The following is a 15,884-nucleotide window of genomic DNA, read 5'->3' as shown; positions in this document are numbered from 1 at the left end:
AAAGGGTGAAGCTGCCCTGACCAGCCTCAGTTCCTTCTTGCCTCCCATGATCGGTAGTGGTATTGTGTTGACTTGCTTTCCAAGTGTTCTCCCTTTCAGATTTTTTGTATATAGTTATAGTACGCTTGGCATAATTAATAGAGCTTTTCAATATGTTTCATTTATTTATTTATTTTAGATATTTAATGTTACTTAGAGCACTGGTTCTCAACCAGAGTTATTTAGCAGTCTTCTAGACACAGGCACCGGCTTCCTTCTTGCCCCGGTGGTGCTCAATCCCCACTCAGACCCAGACTTCGCCCCCACTCCACCCCTTCCCCCCAAAATCTCCCACCTCGCCTCTCCAGCTGATGTGCGGCAGGCGGGAGATGCTGGGAGGGAGGGGGAGGAGTTGATTGGTGGGGTCGCCAGCAGGCAGGAAACACTTGGAGAGAGGAACTGGCTGCTGATGGGTGCTAAGCATCTGCCAATTTTTTTTCTGTGGGTGCTCCAGCCCTTACATAAAAAGCCCCAGCCAAGTCAGTACAAACTAAAATTTCGTATGGACATGATTTGTTTATACTACTCTATATACTGTGCACTGAGATACAAGTCTATTATTTATATTCCAATTGATTTACTTTATAATTACATGGTAAAAATGAGAAAGTAAGCAATTTTTCAGTAATCGTGTGCTGTGACACTTTTGTATTTTTATGTCTGATTTTATAAGTAAGTTGTTTTTAAGTGAGGTGAAATTTGGGGGTACACAATTAGTCTGAAAAAGTTGAGAGCCCTGACTTAGAGTGTTGGTTCCCATGTATCTGGCCACTGGCTTCCATTACTGGGGCATGCCTCTGTCTTTGAGCTTTAAGCCTTGCATCCACGGCAAGAAGTCAGTGCTGGTGTGTGACCTCACTTCATGTGTCCGAAGTGCCTTGGGGAGGGTCCCGATCTGGGACAGGTATAAAATATGTAGAGACTACAAGTCCCAGACTAAGAAGGACAGAGAGGTGAGACTGTGTTACCTCCTCATGAAGGCAGCCTTCAGCTCACCATCAGAGCCTTCCCACTCAGGACGGGAGCCAAAAGCTTCTGTTTCTATCAGAAGTGGCTATACAAATATTGTGGAGAGTCAGTGCTGCTCTCCTTCCCCACTACTGAGGAAGAAACATAGACAAAATGCTTCAAAGGAGCCACCCTCCCCCAGGAGATCAAGGTCCCCAGTTCCATCTGCCAGGAAGCAGGCTGGAGGGCAGGGTAGAGTGTCCCTGGAGAAGAGATGCTCCCTGGTACCGACTTCATCTTGCATGGGGTCGTTGACCCTGGTGCCTTTGTGGTCGAGGCCTACCCACTCTGTGGTACCAACCCCTTTGATGCAACATTAGCAGCATTTGGAGAACAGTTGAGTATCCACGACACCAGAGGCATATGCTGCAGTGTGGGATCTCCTATGCCTCTCAGTACCAGATTCTTCAGCTGTTCTGGAGACAAATCTTCTGGTACTGATGAATCTGCAGTCTTTGTTTGGCTCCTCTGCGAGTAGCAGTATCCAACTCCCAATATAAGGGCCCACTTCAGACTGTCCAGTGCCTCCTTGTCCAGTGCCATCTAGAGGCAAGCCCAACAAGCTGTATCTGGTACCTACATCTCCAGAGACATACTTCCAGTCCTCAGTACTGCATGGTTCTACACCTTCCTGGTCAGGCAACTTAGGCTCTTCCTCAGAGTTGGAAGTAGACTCCTGTGCCCCTCGCATCTGGAATAGAAGGCATCACTCACCCTCAACAAGAGGTACCAGGCAGAGGTCCCACAGTGGTCCAAGGACCCAGATCTATGGGCTGATAGAGGTTGGGGTCCCCTATCCTACCAATGGCTGTTCTGGAACCCATGAAAGTTCCCTCCCAGCACCAGAGCCTCCCTGCTTTCTCCTCCCTCCAGATCCCCGAACAGACATTAGGATAGCTGTCATGCAGAGAATCATGAGGTTACTCCCCCGATCCAAGGTTGGTACTGAACCTGACCATCCTTCCTGACAGAGCCTCCCACAGAGGAGGTACAAGAGACTCCATCTCAACTCCCTTTTTATCTCCTTGTCATCATCATCGTATGAGGCAGCAATACCTGTGGTGGCTTCCTCTCTTTAGGATTACTATAGGGCCTACTAGGTCCTGCTAAAGATGTTTGCTTCCTCTCTAGACATTCAGGAGGAGGTAGTGCAAGAGAGCTCCCATAGACTGGTGGACATGTTGGAGTCAGTGGGACAATCTCGTATGCTCTGCCTATAAACGAAGCTGTATTTGGAAGCCCACAAGGCTATTGTGGCAGATGCCATCATCTCTGCCAATGATAACTAAGAGGACTGAATGGAGATTCTGGTGACATTGTAAATAAGAAGAGGGCCGCATTATCTCCTGTAAATGTAAACAAACTTGTTTGTCTTAGTGATTGGCTGAACAAGAAGTAAGATTGAGTGGACTTGTAGGCTATGAAGTTTACATTGTTTTGTTTTTGAGGGCATTTGTAATAAAAAAAACATTTGTAAGTTGCACTTTCATGACAAAGAGATTGCAGTGCAGTACAGTAGTTGTATGAGGTATATTGAAAAATACTATTTATTTTGTTTATCATTTTACAGTGTAAATATTTGTAATAAAATATATACTTTGATTTCAGTTACAACATAATACAATATATATGAAAATGTAGAAAAACTTCCAAAATATTAAATAAATTTCAGTTCCGGGAACAGTGCAATTAAAACTCCGATTAATGATGATTCATTTTTTTAATCATGATTAACTTTTTGAGTTAATCGCATGAGTTAACTGCGATTAATTGACAGCCCTAGTAGAAAGATTTATTCTACTGCTGGTCTGCAGTTTCGTATCTCAAATCAGCAAGCCTTGCTCTGCAGCAATGCTCTTAAATTCATGGACAAATTACCAGAAGGTATCAGGTGGGAGTTTCAGACTGTATTGGAGGATGGCAGGCTTGTTGCTAGGATCACTCTTCAAGCTGTGTTGGATGTGATGGATACAGCAGCCAGAGCCAGGGCATCTGCAGTAATGGTGCGCAAATGTTCATGGCTTCCATCATCAGTTCTTCCTCATGAGGTCCAGCAGACTATACAGAATTTCTCCTTTGAGGGTCCAACCCTCTTATCTCAGCAGGCTGACAAGAAACTTCACAGTCTTTGGGGATTTATATGCTTCTGCCTAAAGAAATACAATTCCGCCCTCAAACATACCAGTAATGTTAGTCATTCATGTCTAGGCACCCTGACCAGTCTAGGAAGAAGGGGAAGAATCATAGGAGGAGACCTCTATCTCCTCATTGTCCTTCTTTGTTTCTAGGCAGTCCAATAATGCTGAGCAGTCGGTTTGACAGCCTGGTTGAGGGCAGTTTACATCACACCAGTTTCTCCTACCCCTGTGTTTTCCAACAGATTATCCTACTTCCTATGTGCTTGGACCCATATTATCACAGATCAATGGGTTCTAAGCACTGTAGAATTGGGGATACATCCTTCTGTTTATTTCAGTCCTTCCCTCCCATCCCTCCTTCCTCATCTCTCTTCAGACATGACTCTCATGAGGCTGTCCTCCTCCCAGAGATGCAGTCTGTTCTCCATTTGGGAGCTGTAGGGGACATTCCTGCCCTCCACCAAAGAAAAGGATTTTATTCACTTTACTTCCTGATCTCAAAGGCAAATGAAGGCCTAAGACCCATTCTAGACCTGTGAAGAACTGAACAAATATATAAACAAAATAAGTGTGTATGGTCACCCTAACCTATAGTATCCCCTTCCTGAATCCCAGCAACATTGCCCTCAGCTTGAGGGATGTGTATTTCCATGTGGCTATCCATCAAACCCACAGGAGATCCCTAAGATTTCTGCTCAACTACCTCCCTTATCAATTTACAGTCCTGCCATTTGGCCTATCCATGGCCTCATGAGTATTTTAAAAATGCATAGCAGTAGTGGCTGTGTTCTTCAGAAAAAGAGGAGTACACATATTCCCGTAGTTGAACAACAGGTTGGTGAGAGGTTGGTTCAAGAGCCAGGTAGACTGCAAGGTGATTGAGTTCCGGTTCTTAACAGGTCTGGACAGATTATGTCCCCAAGTGGTGGATCCTATCCCTCCCTGGGATTTAAATCTTGTGTTATCAAGGATGATGGGTCCACCCTTTGAATCAATGGCTATTTGCTCTTTCCTTCATATATCCGTGAAAGTGGTGGTTTTGGTAGCAATTACCCCTGCGAGAAGAGTGGGGAGTTACAAGCTTTGGTAGCTGACCCTCCCTACACAGTCTTTTATAAGGACAATGTATACTTGTGCCTGAATCCAAAAATTTTTACTGAAGTAGTGTTGGACTTCCTCCTCAATCAAGTGATATACTTGCCTGCTTTCTTTTGTAAGCCTCATTCTCATAAGGACAAAGAGAAATTCCATACCTTAGATGTCAGAAGGGTGTTACCTTTTTACTTGGTCAGGCCTTAGTTTGGGCCTCATCTCAACTGTTCATGGCAGTTGCAGACAAGATGAAGGGCCTCCCGTCTCCACTCAGAGGATTTTGTTATGGATTTCCTCCTGTAATCATGTGTGCTGTGACACTGCCAACATAACCCCACCAAGCAGAGTGCTAGCACACTCCACAAGATCTCCAGCAACTTCTGTAGCTTATCTGGCTCAAGCGCCTACATTAGACCTTTGGAGGGCTGCAACTTGGTCATCGGTACGTACCTTTGTGACTCATTGTGCCATTTCTCAGCATTCCTAAAAAGACAGAAAATTTGGACAGATAGTCCTTCAGTCATTGTTCAGGTAGACTCCAGTCCCACCTCCAGATTGAACTACTTGTGAGTTACTTGAAGTGGAATGGACATGTGCAATGAAAATGACCCATGAACCACCTTCCTTTCCTTCAATATCAGTGTCTCTGGTAAGAAGGAACTGAGAGTAGCTCCACCCCTTATACCATCATGCAGCAGTGTGAGGCAGCAGAGGGTGCATGCTCCACCCCAACAGATACCACTAAGGGAAAAATCTCCAACTCTGATGCTCTGTGCCCACACTCAGCTGAAGTGGAATGGACATGTGCAACACTTATCAAACAACAAGAGTTATAGAACAGGTCAGCAACTGTTTTTTCTGTGTGGCTACTTCAGAATGACGATGGAGAATCAGCAGGGGCCTGGGAGCATGCACAACACATTTGGAATTTTCAGAAAATTAAGGCACATTGTACAAGTTCTGCTGTGCACATACAAATGGCAATATTCCTTTGGTATAACGTTAGCCATACCTGGATGGAATTTCACGGGAAAAACAGACGATGTCACTGTGACTCTAGGACTCTCCATCTGCCAAATCACGAGTTCCTGGCCCAAACTTTGGAGGCACTAGAGCTGTTCATAAAATTATCAGATTTTTTAAAATTAGCAAAATACACCTATTTTGCAGTAACTTCATTCTCAGAAATAGCGAAACCATTTTTGATGAAACTTTAAAAAATAGTGCAGCATATATAAAGAGAGAAACCGTGCATATTTATGTGACGTGGAGGAAGTGTTCCCATTCACTCTGTTGCCAGGGCTATGTAGTGATGAAAAAAGAGGCCTTTTTGAGAACAGCGGAATTCTCTTTTTGTTAAAGGTGTAGTGAATTAGTGGCTGGAGACCAAAATAAAGCAGAGTACACAATAATATATGACTTGACAGACAGATAGCAAAATCAATATTACGTTCCCTTATGTCAGGTCAGCAAAGCTCAGTCTCTGTGAATTTTCACCGAAGTCTTCTTTCACTGTTCCAACTTAAGGCTATTTATTTATCTGTTATTTATTTTACTAATTTCTACAGCATTTATTGCCAAGGCAATATTTAAACCTCCGCGCCTCCCCAGAAATTTACAAAAGTAAAAGGTAAAATCTACATCTTTATATACGCACATCATTCACTGTGTGTAGCCTGTGAGCACCCAGATTCTCCATCCATCAGATTGTTATTTCAAGGCAGAATGAAATGTTCCCTTTGAAATATGTTTACACCAAGCATGTACTGCCCCTTTAAAATGTTCATATTAGTGCAGGCCAGTAGTTCTGTGACTCATTTCCTTCCTTCCTTTTAAATAAAGATAATGGGACTATGAATTGGGACTCTTAGTATCTACTCCTGTCACTGACTCTGGGTGACCTTTGACATGTCACCCAATTGCTTTGTGCCTCCTGTAAAATGGGTATTATGGTACTTACCTGCCTCACAGAGGTATTGTGAGGCTCTGATTATTTATTATTTGTGCTTGATCCTTAGCTGCAACATACTGTAGATGAGCACAGTATTATTATTAATTTATGCTGGAGTTTCACATGTTAGGGGACTTGGTAAACTGTTGGTTTTTTCCCCCAACAAAAGGGGAAAGAGTAAGTTAACTATCAGGTTAGAAACTCGATCCCATTCCAACTAGCACTTTGCACCTTCCATTGAAGAGAAATCTTTCCTCATTCCACCTCCCTCTTATTACTGGTGGAAGAAGTATGCTGGTATTGCTTATTCCCTGGCTCTGCATTACTTCCATATATTTCAGAGCAAAGATTAAGAATACTGAATTACCATTGGTAATAAATAGATTCCTATTATTACCGACATTTTTATGTCTGACAGTGTTTATTACACTGAGTAGTCAAATCACTGTTGCATATGGCTCCGAAACAAAATCAAAAAGTGAAAAGTTATTATTTCTGTATGTCCTTGAACATGTTTATAACGTTATTCTATCATTGTACAAAAAATATGATGAAACCAAGTAACTGTGACTTTTGATATCCAAAATAAATGACAAAGTTCAGACTGGAAATTTCCCATTTTATCTTGTCAGTTTATGACTGCAAATATTGTGATTAAGGCTTCATATCTGGTGGTTTGGAGCTCTGTAGCCCAGAGCAGGTGCAAAGCAACTGTGGCATACTTTATATGCGTCAGTGAAGACCAGTACAAGGCAAAGTAATGGGCTTATTTGAAATTATTTAAAGAATACCAGAAATATCCATCTTTTCACCATATGTTACTATTGTGGTGTCCGTGCCAAATACACAGATAGCAAAAAAACCTCTTGTACTAGAAAGCAGCAATGCATAAGTTTCAACACATTTAAAATATCTGTAATACTCTAGGAGTATAATCTTTGTTGAAGCCTGTTTTGGTTGTTTAAGAGCCTATATAAAAAAGAACTCCATACAGACAATTTAATTATACACTACTCAGGTCCTGGCTATCTGAGGGAGAACTTCTCTCCCTGTGTGACACAGTGACAGCTTTGATTACTGAGACTCATGAGCTAACAGCACCCGAACTTAAAGGCTGGGGGCTTTAATCAAAAAGTTTGAAGTAGTAAAAAAAAAAATGAGAGAAGAAACAAAAAAATAATAAGTTGTAATTAATCAAGGGTGTCAACAGTTTTCTGTTGTGTGTAGGTCTGGGCTTGATCCAAGTCCCACTGATTTCAGTGGTAGTTACAGACCCTCTTTTGTTCCCATCATTCACATCAGTGAGAGGTTTTGCCATTGATTTTAGTAGGAGCAGGTTTAGGCACCATATGTATGTCAGAGCAAACTGTCCCCGACACTCAAGGAAAATGACAAGATGTGAGAGGTGCTGTTTAATTGGGCCACAACTTCATTAACTTGGGGATTGGGCCTGCTTTGAACAGGGGGTTGGACTAGATGACCTCCTGAGGTCCCTTCCAACCCTGATATTCTATGATTCTAACTTAGCTCATTAGGGAACTATCCAGCAATAACTTGTACAGTGCAGGTCATCACTCCTTCTTCACTCATCCAAACCTGGTCCCAGCCCATTGCTGGGACCCCACCTCCCTCCACTTGCATAAGGGTTAAGTTCCTGGCAAAGAAGGGTGTCTCCTCGCTGTATCAGATACTAGATTCCCCAGCTTCTTACCTTCCCCTAAGTTCATTTTCAGCTCCAGTTTATTTTGGAACGTCCCCCCTGTGGAATGAGTATCTGCACTGGATACCTATCACCTGCCAAGCTGTGATAGCTTATACTGAACCTCGTGACCTGCTCAGCCATGTCTGAAGCTGTTGTGGGGAAGGCAAAGAAAACCACTGTTCTCAGGCCAGTCTGGCAGGGAGGGGGAAATTCCTTCCCTGTCCCAAAAAAAGGCAACTAGGGCAATACCCACAGGAGACCCAAAAATAAAAAGGATCCAACTCTGATTCACTGGATGCTGCTGCTCCAGATGTGAGAAAGAGCTCCTCCCTCTTGTCTGCAAGGGGCAATGACTTATCTGAGCCCCTCTGGCCAGCCTTAGCCCAGGTGATGATTCCCTTCCAATCTGAAGGAGATGGGAACCCTTAAAGGGGCCACAACACCTTCCCACATGACCAGAGAAAGCCACACTGCCTTTGAGGTTGCATTCTATTGTGTAGTTGCTGCTTTGAAAGAACTTAAATGGGTCTTTTTTTTAGTGCTGGCAAATATGTTCCTTTGGCTTAAGTGACAGAGGCCTTACAGTATGCTGAATCTGCCTGCCCAAGGCTCTAACTCCAGCTCTGCAGCTATGTGTTTGTCTTCTTATGGCCTTTCCATTATTAATGTTGTAATATTATTCAATTTATGAGGCTCATTTTGAACCCCTGGTCATTTTTAAAAGTGTCAAACCTTCAGAATTTTTTTAGGGCTCACTTTTACTGACAACTAGAATGTTCGTTGTCTGAACATTTTTAAATAAATTAAGTGCTTTTTGATATATAAAGGGTTTTTAAATGTCCCCTTTTTCAAATTTTTGCAAAGTATCTATTGTGCCTCTTGATCTGCAGTTTTGGGGGTCAAGAATAGTGAAATGTTAAAGAAAGTGTAATTATTTGAAAACTAGACCTTGATCCCATTCTCAATAAAGCTGATGGAGGGAAAAAATAATGAAAATATTTTTAATGCTGACATCTGAACTAACCAGGTCTACTTTTCAAACGTGAAACTCCCCAGAATATAGCAAAATTACTGCTATTTCTGCGTTCCCCATCAGTGTGCTAGTCACATATAGGTCCAGCATTTCACCCCAATACTTGATGTCAAGAAAGGTATCTTGACAGAGATGTTAATTTTGTTGGAGGGAAAGTCAAGGTCAAAAATAGACCTGAACTTTGAGTCTAACACAAATAGAAGTAATTATATTTACCATTTTCTGAATTAGTCATACATGCTCAGATCTGACCCCAAGTGAGGTATGAAATTACTAGAATATTATTCAATGATTTTGTGACCCAAATTAAAATGTAGGGTAAGTGGGGGAGATGAGGAAAAACACATAACTATCTAACGTCTTCCATATCTTATTTTTTGATACAATTAATTTATTATCTATCATAAGGCTCTATGCTGAAAGCACTCTAAAAGAGGCAGTGCGCACCACAGCAAAGCAGAGACCAAAATAAAGCAAAAATGTACATGCTGTTTAACAGCAAGTGTTGTTTCACCTATCGTTTTAAAGCAGCTGCACATTATATTACCTTGCCAAAGACAAGAGTACTAAATTTTCTTCTAAACCTGTCACATTTTGAATCTGTACATGGGAGCTCTCATGCTTCGGGGGAAAAAAACCTGCTCACTTGTTTATCTCAGGATATGCTTTGTATGTGACAGACAGCTGGAGTAGATGCTGTTAGGTCCCAGAATAAGATTGTTTCCTTGTGTATTTTGTCTGTAACATTTTATATTGTGGCACAACATTGCATTGGATCATGTTGTCATGGCAAATACACGTGTATTTCTGTACCTGACTGATTTACTGAAATACATCATATAGTGTATAATTTTAGTTATGGTTAGAAGGGTGTCAGTGAGAGGCTTATACCTGCTTCCATTTGAATGGTTTGCTCACATCTTACTGAACAAGCCAAAATATTTATTATTCCTTGTGTAATGTAAATTTGGGATAATGAGGAGGATTATTTAGAATTTTCATTTGCTCTACCCTGATTTTTTGTGGTCCTCTTCAACTCCCTTATATTTAAGAATGTACTTTGTGTCTTAAATCTCAGGTGGCTACAGTAGATCTGATTCATGAGGCAATATGCTTAGCATCCAAAACAGGGAGAGTGCTGACTCCACAGTTCTTACAGATTATTGTACTTGTTTTTCCATGTAGCATAGAGTGTAAATTCTGGTGGAAGCCACCTACATACTCTGCAGATGAGGTGAAGTGCTAAATGGGCTTCAGAAAGCAGATTAAATTATACAAAATTATACAAATAATTTTAATATTTTTGCTAATCACTTTTATTCCCCTTTTCCCCCATGTTCTTCTCTTGTATTTCACTTGCTGAAAACCTCCCCTGTCCTCATTGATTTAAAAACTCTGTTGATTATTATCTGTGAGAGAGGATTGCTGTGAATATAATGCACTCTAAATAACAAAAGGACTGAATACTTACAGCAGCAATTTCCCTAGATTCTGCTGATACCTGTAAAGGACCTGAACGTATGAGGTCTGGAGCAAGTCCTGAGTGTGCCCACAGCTCCCATAAATGTCAGTACTTTTTATGAGGAGCTCAGCACCTCACAGGATTGGACTCAAAGCTGCATAGTCAAGATATGTAGCTGTTAGTCACTCAGCTGAGATATTGTGTAACTTTCTGTTTGGACAGAAACAATATATTCTGTTACAGAAAAGGAAGAGTAATCAAAGATTTAAAATGCATTATTTTTGAAATTTGCTATTTTTCACATCTAGTCCTCAAAAGATACTCATTGTTTGCTATGTATCTTTAAGCTTGGAGCAGTGAAAAACTCATTGTGACAGATAGAGAACTTCATGACACTGATGTTCCTCCTGACAAATAACTTTGTCACTATCATTTGTTCTCTGAAATATTGGCTCTGACACTTTTCAGGCATAATACAAGAAAACTGTCACCTGAGAGGCTGAAGGTAATAACATTAAAAAAAAAAAAGAATAGAATAGAATAGAAAGCTTTACAACTTTTACTTGCATGCTCCTCAAAAGCATTCAACATTGGCAGGGTCACGTTGTCAAACACTAATCGATCTCTTACAAACATGCTAATAAGATCTTAGGTATATCATAGAATCATAGGGTTAGAACGGACTGCAAGAGTCATCTACTCTAACCCACTGCCAAGATGCAGGATTTGTTGTGTCTTAACCATTCAAGTCAGATGGCTATCCATCCTCTTTTTGAAAACTTCCAGTGAAGGAGCTTGCATTACTTCCTTAGGCAGTTTATTCTGCTGTTCTTACAGTTAGAAAGTTTTCCTGAGATATAATCTAAATCTGCTATGCTATAATTTGAACCCATTCCTCTTGTCCTGCCCTTTGTTGAAAGAGAGAAGAATTTTTCTCCGTCTTTTTTATGGCAGTCTTTCAAGAATTTGAAGACTGTTAACATGTTCACACACCTCCCCCGATCCCTCCCCCCCCCCACTTAATCTCCTCTTTTCCAAACTAAACATACCCAGTTCCTTCAGCCTTTGCTCATATGGCTTGCATTCCATCCCTTTCATCATCTTTGTCGCTCACCTCTGAATCCTTTCCATTTTCTCTACATCCTTTCTATACAGTGGTGACCAAAATTGGACCCAGTACTCCAGCTGAGGCCTAACCAGTGCCAAATACAAAGGTCCTATCACCTCTTGTGACTTTCTATGTCTCTGTTAATGCAACCCAAAATTGCATTTCCTTTCTCTGCGACAGCACATTGCATTGTTGACTCATGTTGAGGCTGTGATCCACCACAACTCCCAGATCCTTCTCAGCAGTGCTGCTGTCACTCCAATTATCCCCCATTCTGTATTTGTGCATTTGGTATGTCTTCCCTAAGTGTAGCTCCTCACATTTGTCTTTGTTGAATTTAATTTTGTTGTCTATAGCCAGTTCTCCAATTTATCAAGATCACTTTACATTTTGGCTCTGTCCTCCAAATTGTTTGCAACCCCTGCCCCCCCTCCCACCCTCCCGAGCTTTGCGTCATGTGCAAATTTGATCAGTATGCTCTCTATTCCTATATCCAGGTCATTAATAAAGATGTTAAATAATACCAGACCCAGAACAGATCCCTGTGGGAACCCTATTTGAAACCTCCTTCCAATCTGACATAATTCCTTTAATAGTTACTCGTTGTTTGTGTTAACCAATTATGTATTCAGTTAATGGTATTTCTACTGAGCCTGCATTTCTCCAGCTTGCTTATGAGAATGTCATGTGGGATTGTGTCAAAAGCCTTGCTAAAGTCCAGGTATATTACGTCCACTACATTCTCCCTGTCCACCAAACCAGTTACCTTGTCAAAAAAGTAAATCAAATTGGTTTGGCACAATTTGTTTTTAAGTAAATCCATGCTGGCTGCTAGTGATCATCCCTTCATCCTCCTGGTATATCTAAAGTTCTGCCATTGCTGCTTTCAATTTAAATTCTCAATCAAGAAAGCAAATAAAGCAACTTATTTGTTGAAAAAAATAAAATGATTATAATGTTGCTATTTTGTTACTAAGGTTCTTCTTCTTGATCACCTCATGTATTAAATGATCTAATGTTAATGTTAATTGCAATCACAACTAAAATTGATAATGAATATGAATACTGTCTCAGCGATTACTACAGTAATCTTATGAGGACAAGCGTGTTAATGAACACACTGTATTACATACTGCTCCATGGTTGTATGTGTTTGAAATTTCAGATTATGTGAATTCATGCTATAATGTGCATTTTTCTTCCATATAGATATTACATTTAATTTAAAAATCAATATGATATACTGATTTTTTTTTTAGTGTTCCATGCAGTGTACAGTATTATAATAGACTGGGTCTCTATAGCAACTTCCATACAGGGATCTCACAGCACTTTACAAATATTAAGAGATTAAGTGTCACAACACTCCTCTAAATTAGGTAATCATTATTTACCCTGTAGCGGGGCAGTCACCCCGCTCCAGCCCTGAAAGGATTAAAAACAGCCCTAGGAAAGGGCAGCCCCAGGGAGCCAATCAGGGCCAGAAGGCAGAGGAGTTTCTCTCCAGCCCTGGAGGGAGAGGGCTTAGCTGCTGGGGAACATACAGTTCCTGAAGTAGGCAGTGCTGGGGAAAAGGGCAAGAGGAGCTGGGAAGCTCCAACCTGGCAACTCCCCAGGCTGAGGCCTTGGTCAACACCTAAACAGATACTGGGGCTGCAGAGGTGCAACCCCGGGGACAGGTAGAGGCAGCCGAACCAACCCCATTGCCAGTGATGAGTGTCCATTACCGACAGTAGTCTGCCCCAGGGAAAGGGGGCTGGATGACGACTGGCAGTAGCCACTGAGGCAAGGTGGGTTTGGAGGGTCGGGGGTTCCCCTGGGAGGGAAGACCCAGAGCGTGGAGGTACTGCTGGGGTAGAACCCTGAGGTAAAGGGCACCGGGGTCCGGCAGGGACACGGGGCCAGCGGCAGGCAAGACACCAGCCTGCAGAGGGTGCTCTGTGTGCTGGAAAAAAACTAATTCCCAGACGACAGGCAGGAGGTGCCAGGCTGGTGAGTCTTCACTTCACTACATACCCCAGTTCACAGATGTGAAAACTGAGGCCTAGAGAGGTTAAGTGATTTTTTTCAGAGTCACACCAGGAAGTTTATTGCTGCGATTGGAATACAATCATATTTCTAAGATTTCTATATATTCGCCTACCCAGCGCCCCCAAATCTGTCTTACATTTCATTTACTGTGCATGATATCCATTCTTCCTTCCTTAATATCATAGAATATTGAATATGAGTGCTGCTTGCAGTAACTAGATGTTTTTCGTTAAATGGTCTAATTTTTATAAGTATTCAAGTTGCTGTTAAGAACTTACTTTCTGAATCTGTGAGGGGGAAGAATTTGGGGAGGTACAGTTTCCATTTGGGAAGAAAAAAGTAAAATAAAATTAGCCAGTCAAACCAACTCTGGAAGAAAGAAGACATAATCTAGACCTGTCTTAGATGATGTTTCATGTCTTGAGGCTGTAAGTATGCAGTCATAATGACATTTTGATAGAGTGTCACATTTTGTAACACTGGGAAATGTATGGAATTTTAAATAATTTAAAATCGGCTTTTTCCCCCTCTTCCATCCTATTTGCATGATGTAACTCAAATACTTAATGTGTAATATGGATGTGTGTGAATTTGTTTGGTTTAGGGAAGTATAGCAAGCTTTGGTGTGGTTCTCTCTTGAACAGTTCTTTAATAGTTTTACTCAGCCTTAAAAACAGAGTTCACTTCTCTTTCTGAGGGTTAGTGACTTACATTAAGACATAAATTGCAATTAAGAAATTGAGCCCAAAATCAAGAAATGCATTCTTACGCTCAGGATATTCAAAGCTTATTCACTGTAGCATTTTTTAAGGTAATCTTGTAGCACTGTTGGTGGCTTTTCATTAATTCTGAAGTACATTTTCCCCCCAAAAGGTCAACATAAGATCAAATTCATCCCAGAAATGGTTGGACCTATGTTGGAAATGACACTGATTCCTGAAACTGAGCTTCGAAAAGCTACAATCCCAATATTCTTTGACATGATGCAGTGCGAGTTTCATTCTACCAGAAGCTTCCAAATGGTAAGCATTGTTTAGCTACAAATATTTTAAGTTTGTGAGTGTTATGCAAGGACATTTTGATGCCCACTGGTAAAAGGCACAGAGATACACATAGGGTTACAGTGATCCTCAGGGTTCACCAAAAGGGGTCATGTAAGCTCTCTAAGAAAGCATGCGTTCTGGTCATCATGGCCATTACAAAATATATGTGGAGATAATGTGTAAGGAGTGATGTGTGTATACTGAAAACTATGTTCTTAAGTCCTTCTTGATAAACATAGATTGCTGAGAGGTAGCATACATTGAGACAGACTTCTCCAGACAGGAGGTGGGAGACGCTTATCGCCGTGGTTGATGATTGTGTATTGTGTATCTTACAATGGAAGTCTATTGTTATACTGAGTTAAAGCTAATGTATACATTGCAGGAAAAAACAAAAACAATAGGGATTATCCTGTCTGAATAAAGACAATGAATTTTAGAAGAATAATTAAGGGTATGGAGGTACACCTGGCATCCTTCAATCTAAGAAGACAAGCTACTAGTGGACTTGATTTTAAGAAAGGAGGATCTCTGCTATCTTGGTTGAAAACTCTAGGAAAAGAACTTTGAGGTGTGCTAACCTGTAGGAGATGGGATAATGTCGTGTGAGTTAAGTTTAGACTCTAAAAAGTTTCTTATAATTTTGTTTTGCATGTAACCATTTGTTTCCAGTGTTGGTTCTTGCTATCATTTGAATCTCTCTTTGATAATAAACATATTCCTGTTTTCACAATAAATATATCTTGAATACTGCATGTTAAGCAGTGTGATGCTCTTGAGCTGAATCTAGTCATCAGGTGAATACTAATCCTTTCGGAGCAGAGAATATGAGAGTTCTGTGAGTGTTCAGTGGATAAGAGGCTAGGTGCTTCAGAGGGACACTTGGGATCAGGAAGGAATTTCCCCCCAGGTCAGATTGGCAGAGACCCTGGGGGGTTTTCGCCTTCCTCTGCAGCATGTGGCACAAGTCACACAGGTTTAACCTAGTGTAAATGGGGGATTTTCTGTAACTTTAAGTCTTTAAATCAGGATTTGAGGACTTCAGTAACTCAAGCAGAGGTTAGGGGGTCTATTAAAGGAGTGGGTGAGTAAGTGTGCAGGTCAGAAAGATGATCATGATGGTTCCTCTGACCTTAGAGCAGGGGTGGATAAACTTTTTGCCCCGAGGGCCACATCGGGGTGCACAACTGTATGGAGGGCCGGGTAGGGAAGGCTGTGCCCCCCAAACAGCCTGGCCCCCTCCCCCTCCCCGCCCCCTGACTGCCCCCCTCAGAACC

General features: G+C 41.4%; 1 protein-coding gene across 4 annotated transcripts in view; it reads left to right on the top strand.

The window, feature by feature from the left end:
• Positions 1 to 15,884, top strand: part of DOCK1 (dedicator of cytokinesis 1) — a 550,235-nt gene that overhangs the window by 425,740 nt on the left and 108,611 nt on the right. For all 4 annotated transcript variants that reach the window (XM_073354059.1, XM_073354057.1, XM_073354058.1 and 1 more), the window contains one exon: positions 14,438 to 14,586. In XM_073354059.1, the coding sequence (XP_073210160.1) occupies positions 14,438 to 14,586 (149 nt within the window). The remainder of the gene's footprint in view (positions 1 to 14,437; positions 14,587 to 15,884) is intronic.

The sequence above is a fragment of the Lepidochelys kempii genome, chromosome 7, assembly GCF_965140265.1.
Source record: "Lepidochelys kempii isolate rLepKem1 chromosome 7, rLepKem1.hap2, whole genome shotgun sequence".
Taxonomy (NCBI): domain Eukaryota; kingdom Metazoa; phylum Chordata; order Testudines; family Cheloniidae; genus Lepidochelys; species Lepidochelys kempii.
The sequence above is the reverse complement of the archived record's forward strand: the minus strand, read 5'-3'. Positions and strand labels throughout refer to the sequence as shown.